The 9,708-nt window shown below is 40.3% G+C and overlaps 1 protein-coding gene across 1 annotated transcript; it reads right to left on the reverse strand.

Moving 5' to 3' along the window:
• Positions 1-144: 144 nt before the first annotated feature.
• Positions 145-8,717, reverse strand: FRG1 (FSHD region gene 1). Its single transcript, XM_005437040.4, has 9 exons — positions 8,568-8,717; positions 8,190-8,257; positions 6,321-6,443; positions 5,439-5,496; positions 5,144-5,258; positions 4,667-4,771; positions 3,820-3,911; positions 2,225-2,335; positions 145-1,270 (listed from the first exon to the last, which is right to left on the reverse strand). The coding sequence occupies exons 1-9, from the start codon at positions 8,627-8,629 to the stop codon at positions 1,234-1,236; spliced, it is 771 nt and encodes a 256-aa protein (XP_005437097.1). The 5' UTR covers positions 8,630-8,717; the 3' UTR covers positions 145-1,233.
• Between the last annotated feature and the right edge of the window lie 991 nt (positions 8,718-9,708).

The following is a 9,708-nucleotide window of genomic DNA, read 5'->3' on the forward strand; positions in this document are numbered from 1 at the left end:
AACACCTTAGCTAGCCTTCCCTAACCAGCTATAATTTGTTTTCATGCTGAAAAGTCAATAGAAGTTTAAAACAGTTATGATGCACTTAAATTCTTTGTGCTTCTTCCTCAAGACCAACTGCCTATGAAATTAGGCCAATATAAATTACTGTTACCGACTAGACTTTATTGCTCTGTTCTTATGCTCTTTTTTAGATACATTATCTTGCATGAGGTTACAGTTTTGTACTATGTGTGCAGTTCAAACTGACAGCCAGGAGAAGCTTCATAGAGACAATTCAAATTATTACCATAAAAATCCTCAATTTTCTTACCAAGTAATCTTTATGATGCAGATTAAAGAAGCTGTGGAGAGAGTAAGCAATTATTCTGAGGTAGTTCCTATGGAGATGATGTTACTGAAAAGCTTCTTGGTAAACAGAGCAGACAGGAATAAACAAGTTTTGTATGAGGTATTAGGAAATGTGTAGTATACTATGACCTTGAAAAATAGTCCCTGCTGTTTTCTTAAACAAATGAAAATCCATGCTGTAGAGAAACCAGCAAGTTTGCAAAGTCAATTTTTCCCTCTTGTAAAATCAGCAGCCTGTTAACACAAAGGAGCCATTTCTTATAGAGCACCTGCATTTTCATCTGTAATAGGGTTCTTGTGACTTGTCAACACTTTTTCCAGCATATGGATTATGCCGCTTACCAAGCTGAACAGTGAGTCAGTTTTGAACATTGCTTTACAAAGCCTGAATATTCTGGTCCACTGCTCACATGATGCAGTGTAGAGTGGCTCCACAGACATCCTACTCAGGATCTGGTAGGATGTGTTCCAAGACAAGCATTTTCAATTATTTCTTCTTGTTCAATACATTTACATATTTCTTAATGGTTTAATGTGTTACCCATATTTTACTTTTGAACTTCATCATCATTCTATTCTGCTCTTTCTCTCAGCTCAGGTTCTTTTCATCAGCCTTAGAAGATTCAGTGGGTCAATTTTTTTTCCATTAAATAATTATCTCGCTATTTCAATAGCATATAGTTTTACAGTAAACTTAATAGTATTTATTACTGAAAGATGACATTAGTTTGATGCTTAATTATAGCTGTGGCGATCCTTTAAAAATAACATAATAAAAACATCAGCAAAACACATTCAATAAAAAATAATTACAAAACATTTTACTCCTTTTCAATTTGACCCTGTCATCACAGATGCAGAAGAAAATGGTCCAGCTGGCTGTCACTTGCAGTATCTATCTGCTTTCACTTTTGCCCTCCTGTATGGAAAAAGTAACGAAACAAGATGATCTCAAAGGTCTTTTCCAACCTAAATAATTCTGTGATTCCAAGATTTAGATTGAGACAAAAGCCAGGTGTAGTCATATTTGATCTGCTTCAAAGTGTTAAGGAAGCATTGAAAGCTATTTTTCTTAAACTTTACTTCAAAACACATAAAAAAAAAATCTAACAACATTTTGCATTTATTAACTTTGTTTTCTTAAGGAGCTAGGACTGCAATATCAAAAGTTAACCTTGTCTTTAGTTTCAAATCATCATGAATTGTTTTGCCCATTCTGAGGCACAGAATACAGATTCAGTGTTATTTGAAACTGACACCCACCTGTGATGGCCCAGAAGTGTTCTCACATCATTTGCAATTATGATAAATAGCCTTTGGCATTCCACCCCATGAGTTAATGTAAGTATTTACACTGTACGCCAATACAAAACATTTTGAAAATTCAAGACAGTTTCTACAGTCTCAGCTCCGAGTTGGGGCGGGGGGGGGGGGGGGGGGGGGATCCCCCGTTACTCCCACTAGATAACATGAAGGCTGTTCTCCATAAATGCTCTTTCTCTTTAAAAAAAAAGACAAAGCAAAAAACAGCTTTCCCCTCTTCAAAATATTCTTATGCCATAGGTATTTTAAAATACTAAAAATTAGCTTAATTTTTATGGTTAAAAAAGATTCACCTTCAACTCCTCTATACTAAACAAACTGAACAACATGTCCAGAATAATTAATTTCTGGGTCAATCCAAACCTGAAAATTTCAGCTAAAGAAGTGAAAACTCAGAACAAAAAAAATAAGCCAACCCCAGAACTTAGGCAGAACACTGCTCAGCACCCCATCCCCCTGAAATCTAGCGCTCTTTGTACCCCAAGTTTACTCTAATTCCATCTCCCAGTACTTCTCCAATCAGCACATTATTTCTTGTACTTTGAAGTACCTGTCAAGCAGCATTTCGTGAAAAGTGCCTTCTTTCCTGGCTTTTCTAAGGAGTTTTGTATCTTCTTTGCTTATTTTAAGCTTTTTGTCTTGAAAGCTTTGGAATTTCTTTCTGTAAGGGCAGAAGGGGAAAATGTAAAAAAAAAAAAAAGTGTAACTTCTTTGAAGTTCTGTGTTTCAGTAAAAGAACAGCTGTCATGTTATGCCAAAACTGAGTTCTTCATCCAGTGTGCAAGAGCTGATCCACACACCCGTCTAATCACACTTAATTCTCATCGGTTTTTACAAGTCTCATCTCCATTTAAAGGTACGTGTTGTTTTTTTCCACCAGCATACTGTGTGGAGAGGGGTCTTTGTTGGTGGGGGGCTCTCTTTGCTCAAGGGTGGATCTTTCAGTTTTCTAATTAGGATAGTTCACACACAGTGCCAATAATTTTCTGTTTAGTCTCATTAATCATTTGGTTCTCTTTGATATTATCATGTGCCCTAGCTTGCCATATTTATGGTATCTGTTCTTTCTCCCAGGGACGTGTTTTGTTAACAGTTTGTAAAGATTTAACTAACATCCTCTGTTTTCAAATTCTTTCTTGTTTTTCACTATACTTTTTTTTTTTCTATCTCTTTGTTTTTTAAAGTAAATAATTCCTATATCAATAAGAATCTTAGCTTGTATTACAGAGCAGATGACTGGCCTAATAAAATCCAACAAACCACCCCAATACCAAATATTGCACTAAGACTTCTGTAGGTGAAAACCATTTAGGGTCTTTTTGGTAGTCCAAATGGGAATGAGCCCCTACATGATTAGCATGATGTGGTTACAAGTTCTAAAGAGCTGCTTCTTTAACTACTAGCATGACAAGTCAGGGAGTGAAAGTGTATTGGGTGTAGGTGGCAAGGTGCTGATGGTGGAGGACTTGCAGGGGTGGCCTCTGTGAGAAAAGGCCAGGGGCTGCCCTGTGCTGGACACAGCTGGCTCCACAGCAAAGTCCATCAGCAAAACATCACCTCTGTGAAAATGTATTTAAGAAAGGGGAAAAATGCCAAACAAACAGAGCAGAGAAGAAAAAAAAAATAGTGCAAAATGGCAGTGTGAACATCAGGGACAGAGGAGGTGCTTCAGCCACTGAAGCAGATATTCTCGTCCAGCTTGTGGAATGGACCATGCCAGAGCAGGGGAAAAGCGAGAGAGGAAAGAAGTGGCAGAGAGAAACCGCTATGTATTGACCCATACCCCCATCCTGCTTGGGGAAGCAGGCAGAGGAGTCGAGTGAAGCTAAGCTTGGGAGATGGGGGAGGGAAAGGTGGTGTTTTAAAATTTTTGTCTTAGTTTCTCACTACCAAATCTAAAGGGCAACAAATACAATTAATTTTCCACAAGCTGAATCTGTTTTTTCTGTGACAGTAAGTGGTATGCAATCTCCCTCTCTTTATTGCAACCCATGAGCTTTCCCATGCTCCTTTCTTCCCTCGTCCTGCTGAGAGGAAAGTGAGTGAAATACTGGGGTGGGAGTTTGGCCCTTCCACCAAAGGCAGCCCCAAAGAGAAGTGAAAAAAAATGGTACTTGAGCCTGTAAACAGCTCTAAAATACATACACATAATTGATTTCACACTGTTTAACATTTCCTTTGTCTTCTTGTGGAACATCATCTTTCTTCTTAGCTTCTCTTTCAGCACAAGTACGAATCTAGTCATTGAAAGAAAACCAAAACAAAACAGAAAACACCTTATTTTTTAAAACCAGAAGTTACAGGTTAAAGATGACAACATATCCTCCATAAAAAAATGAGTCGTGATGATTTACTAAGTACACAGCTTTCAAACTGGTTAATTCACAACTGGAGACAACTGCAAAAAAAGCAAGAGCTGCCTGAAGCATGGGAAATACTAAGTATAACCCTTGATACTATTTGAAGACATAATCGCCTTCATCTCAGAGAAGCACCATTACAATTCTTAAGTTTTAGCAGAAGTAAAATGCTTTTTTCAGAGACTGACTAAAAGTATTATTGCTCTGTCTAGTAGACACTTGGAAGCACATGTGTATTTCCCACGTCCAGATAGAGTCAAGGTAAGTCTTCATACATTTTCTTACTTAACCGATCCCCTTCTGCATCATTCTAGTAAACCCTTCTCTGTCCCTGCTTCACTCATAATTTATCTCTTCCATACCAAGCTATTCAGAACTATAGGGAATATCACATAGACTGTCTTGCCCCACAACATCTTGATGTTCTGTGGTGGTAAAATATCTTCCTGTCTCCACTGGAGGTATCTCAGTTTATGCATCCCTGGAGTTCATTTACCTTTCTTGTAGCCAAATCACTTGACCGCTTACAGAAAGCTATTATAACTGTATTGACAGTCAGTTGTAGCACATAGACACCCGCTTGTTTGAATATTTCTGCCAATCCTGTATTAATTGTAAAAGTTATAGTTTACCTTTATCATTTCTTCTTCCCCTGCCGTTTTGCTTTTGGCTTCTATGTCTCCCTCTTCATTACATCTAATAAAACGGCTATTTGCTGCTAGTAATGCCATTTTCTTCTGCAGAAATAACATCATATATTATTAGTATAAAGAGTTTGTATATAATCCTCGATTCATACATTTACCCTATACGATACACCAAAACACTCTGTGCATGCATTTTTTATATACAGAGACTCAATAGCTAGCCAGCAGACTTGCTGGGTCCTTCATTCTTAAGATGCTTATCGCTGCCAAAATGCAGTAACTTGAAGTATTTAAGAACTTCCAATTATAGTAAATGCATTGCAGTTGGGAAAACTAAGGTTAAAAATTACAATATGGAAGAGACTGCAGAAGGCTGTTACTCCACAAAGAACACCAACATAGATTAACTCAAAATGCTGTCAAATGCTAGGAACATCAAATTAACTATTCCAAACAGCTTACATCTTGGAAGACAGGTTCCCATTGCTCTCTTGATCCTATCGCATCTGAACGTCCAACAACAAGTCCATCTGAATTTATACCAAGGTATTTGCCATAACCAGACTTCAGAGCAATCCTCAGAGAAGAAATGCAAGAACACAATAAAGAACGTTTTTAATTCAAGCAATTCACAATATCCAACACATCAAACACATTATTAGTAGACAATGTATTTCAAGAGACTATTAAAACATTTATTTACACCAGAAACAAGGACAAAAAATATTGAATATTGTAATATTGTCACGGTAATTACCTTGTATCAGACAACTTCACTGCTGTAAACTGTTCAGGAGGACTAGGGCCCTCATCATCTATGAATCAATTTTCCATCAGTTAGGTACAAAGTATTAAACACACAACATTTTAGCCTGTTAATACTGCACTTCCAAAAAGAATTAAACAATAGCCATTGCTAAATATTATGGAAAGCTGCAATACTTTATTCCTTTAAAAATTCCTTTTTTTAATATCCGTTTTTGAAAACGGAATGCAGGTGCTCATTTATGTTCATATATTTAGTGTTTAAGGCAAGACACCAAATAAAGAAAAAATCTTCTGTAAACAAATGTTACTAACCTCCCTATCCCTCAAAACCAAAAAGAGATAATACTGTCATCAATGCTGTGCTATCACCCTGGAGCTGAAACACACTGTCAGGGTTCTAGAACAGTCTTTGTCTGACTGATGGCTCTTGAATTCAAAGTAATGACAAGCTAATTATCCCACTACATTAGTAGCCCACTTGTGCAGCAACAAAACAAGTATATCAAGATAAGGATGCAGCAATAAGCCTTTAAACTCATCCGCCTCGAGTTTCACTCTTCAACTGACACCATAAAGATTTTATAGGATTTAATAAAAGTTATACTGCTTTTTATCCAGTAAGTGGTATGGCCATTAACAGGTGATCATCTCCAATGCAGTTCAATTTATTGTACACATAAAACAGCAAGAAACTAGATAAGTGAAACTAATTGGCAGTCATTAAGTTTAAGTCATCTGCAAGCTATGGCTAGGATTATTGCGTTATTTGTAATAAACTGCTTTTAGCTGTAAAACTGCTTGCCTTTAAGTGATGCTGCTTTTACGCCTTTCATTACTAGAACTGCTTATTTCTAAATTTCCTGAAACAAACCTTTATGTGGTGCTCCAAGAGTAAACAAGCCGTTGTCAAGGGCATGGATGTACGCTCCTTTATCCATTTCTATAGCGATTGTTCCTGTAATTTCACCGAAGTTACTGATAGCCCACCAATTTCCTAAAATACAAAACCACGACAGTTTAATCACAACTTCTGATTACTGTATTTCCACAGATGTTTTGCATCTTCTCTGAGATTTGAAATTCTAAAGATACAATTGCCATTGCTATCTCAACATCTTTGTGCATTTATTTTATAGTACAGAGCCAGTTTAATGGTGCTGCTGCTGAATCAGAAAGTCCTGCTGCTCTGCCATCCCTAGTTACAGGCTTGGGTGCTTCATCCCTTCTTTGTGTTAGCAAGTTGATCCATTCAGCTGATGCTGCAAAGATACACCTTGCAAGGAACAGTTTTGGGGTTTTTTTCCCCCTCTGGACCAACCTCGTGCAGTTATGAGGCCACATCCAATTATTAGATTCTCCAACACAACAGAAACAGATTAACTATCTCATCTGCTGTTAAATTACTTCACCTGAGCTGTAATCCTTCGACTTCAGTTTTCAAGCCAATCTGAGTTTGAATGTTTGAGCCCCACAGAATTCTACCAAAGTTAAAGGCAGCCCTACCCATCTGCATGAATTAAAATTATGACATTTATATTTTTTAAACAGCAAAATTCTCTCCTGTGTATTCTCTTACAAATACTTCCTACCCGATTAAGATAATAACTATTTATAATTCATTTGAATATGGCATCTTTTTTCCACATGGTAGATTTGGCAGGTCAATCTGCCTTGAACAGAAATTATCTTCCCCTATTTTATACAACATATGGAGCCAATTGTCTTGTCCTATACACTCAGGCTTGCAGATCAATGTATGTTTTTTCCAACTCTCTGCTACTTTTTTGACATCTGGCTAAACTATGAATGTAGAACATCTGTAACATTCTTCTAACATAAGACACAGAGCCTATTTTCTCATATATTATTAACATAGGGATGACTTCCCCTTGCACTACTTCAGCTTATGCCTATATACACATAACAAGAAATGACATTTTTCTCCAATGTGCACTGTGCTACAGCATGCATCTCTTATGACTCTGTGGTTCTTTTTTAGCTGTTTTTGTTTGTGAACTGTGATCAATCAAGGACAGGACAGTATTGAAGGGCAACAGTCTGTCAAGTTACGGCTCATGACCATAAATACTTTGATCCCTGTATTTTATGAAAAAGGAAAGTTATATTTTGTTATTAATTAATATTTGTGTCTTCAGCTTCAATTAACTGCAGCAAATTTATGATGTGAACCCCTCACAGCACTCAAACAAGTAATCAAATTAAAAACAAATAAACAAACTAACCAAGACTCCTTTCCTTTTGAAGGGATTGAAGTTTTGAGCAAACTGAAGAACGCAGTCAGAAAGTAACATGTGCCAGGGTATGAACAGAAAGCACTGGTGGTCCAACCGCTAATTGTCAAAGTAATAGTTACAGAAGGTGTGAGTTGTTTACACAGAAATGCACTCATTAAATAACAGCATTACAGTGCTAAAAAGCCTCTCCTCCTGAAGCAAATACCACAGTGGGAGGGGGGAAGAGATCCAAGCTGATAAACAGCTTGAGATTATATAAGAACATCCTTCAGCTACAAACATTAAGTGGAAAATCCATCTCGCTGGTGTCGGAAGTTTCCTTTGGAGTCCAGGAAGATCCCAACACATAAACTATACCTCATGAGAAATAGTTACAAGTCCTACAGGGACCACGCTTGGTTTACCAAGTCCTATAACAACCTCTTCAGCTTCTGCCGTCCCCTACCGTTTCCTCATTGTCACACAATGCCTGGAAAGCAGCTCACCAACAATATCGAGTTGCTCTGCTGCATCCTCTTCCCTTTTCCTTTTCTTCTCCTTGTGCTTCTTCTTGCTGCAAAGGGAGGTACAAGGAAATAAGCATGTGCGTTCGCCCCGGCCCTGCCCCAGCGCGGCGTCCCTGCCGGAGCCCGAGCGCAGCGGGCCACTGCCACCGGCCGGGGGCACCGGGCTGACCGCCCCCATCCCCTGCCGGCCCGGCGGGCCCCGGCACACCCGCGGCGGCAGCTCCGGGACGGGACGGGGCGGCCCGGCCTCCGAGGCGACCCCAGCGCAGCGCGGGGAACCCGGCCAGCGCTCCGGGAAGCACGGCGGCAGCCGCCGCGGGGACCCCGGGGCAGGGGCCGTGGACAGCCGCTCCTCACCTTTTCTCTTTCGCCCCTTTGAGGACGAGCTTGGTAGATTTCACGCAGGAATACTCCGCCATGTCGGGCTACGGCAAGCGCGGAAGGACACGGCCGGCTACGCCCCGCCGAGCAGACGGAAGCCCCGTAGCGCCAACCTTCCCTCCGGGCCAGCGGGCTGCGTGCGCCGCCCTCTGCAGGGTGTTGTGGCCCCGGCCGCAGAATTTGAGGGGAAAAGTAAAACAAGAAAAGTTTAAAATTACGTTGAAGAGCGTGTGCCCTTGCACCTTCCCCATCGACGCCTGGCTTGGCTCTGCTGGTTGCTCTGGCACTTTGCAGAACTGCATACCCCTAGCACTAAGGAATGAAGAGCCTACAGCTTCTTTAGCATGTGGCTGCAACGAGCTTGTGCATGTGTGTAAAGACACGAAGCAGAGCCCTGGGCCCTGGGCCATGGGCAGCAGGCCTTGCCTGCGTGGCGGCAGGGATGGCGAGGGCAGCGTTCCCTGAGGGCTGGGCAACTGCCGGTGCCGGGCCGAAACAAGCCCGGGTAAGCCTGTGAAGACAATTGGGGAAATGAGGCTCGTACGTCAACCCAAGTGCACCAAACTAGAGGCAAAATGAGGTTTATGACAACTTTTCCCATTCTGTTAGCCACTCGGTGTTACACAGAGTAAAATCTACCTCAGGTTTTCCTTTTTCTTACACAGTGATCTTACCACCTTCTCAGTGGGTATCACTACTCCTTCTTTGGGGAATGGCCTTAGTAGCACAGGTGTATTTAGACTCCCAATTAGAGCAGTAACTTGTGTTCAGTCCTCCGGTCTGTTTGACTTCACACTAATGGAAGGGGTTTTGTGCCCAAAAAGTTATCTGCTGATTGTATTAGTCGGTCAAATGAAGGATACCATCCCTATCAAATCTTGTCTGGCATGTACACTTAGAGACATAGTTGTACTGGATTGCTTGCTTTTGGTTTCTGATTTCACTACCTATGCTTGCAAGTACCGAGCATCTCAAAGGTATCGTATACAAAAAAGAAATGAAAGTCTTATGGTTATGTCAAGGCCTTGAAATTCACTGAAATCTTGGCCAGGTGATAAAACTCTGCATGTATAATGTCCCAGTGAACAACCCTGGAGTTTGTGGATGACTGCAGGTG

Source organism: Falco cherrug, chromosome 1 (assembly GCF_023634085.1).
Source record: "Falco cherrug isolate bFalChe1 chromosome 1, bFalChe1.pri, whole genome shotgun sequence".
In the NCBI taxonomy this organism is placed as follows: Eukaryota; Metazoa; Chordata; class Aves; order Falconiformes; family Falconidae; genus Falco; species Falco cherrug.

Excerpts from the sequence above, each read along its gene's own strand:
- FRG1 (XM_005437040.4), bottom strand. The coding sequence starts at position 8,629 with ATGGCGGAGTATTCCTGCGTGAAATCTACCAAGCTCGTCCTCAAAGGG. Across the intron at positions 8,258-8,567 it reads AAAGGGGCGAAAGAGAAAAG|CAAGAAGAAGCACAAGGAGA; the intron begins GTGAGGAGCGGC and ends CTCCCTTTGCAG. Across the intron at positions 5,259-5,438 it reads GTGAAGTTGTCTGATACAAG|GATTGCTCTGAAGTCTGGTT; the intron begins GTAATTACCGTG and ends TTCTTCTCTGAG.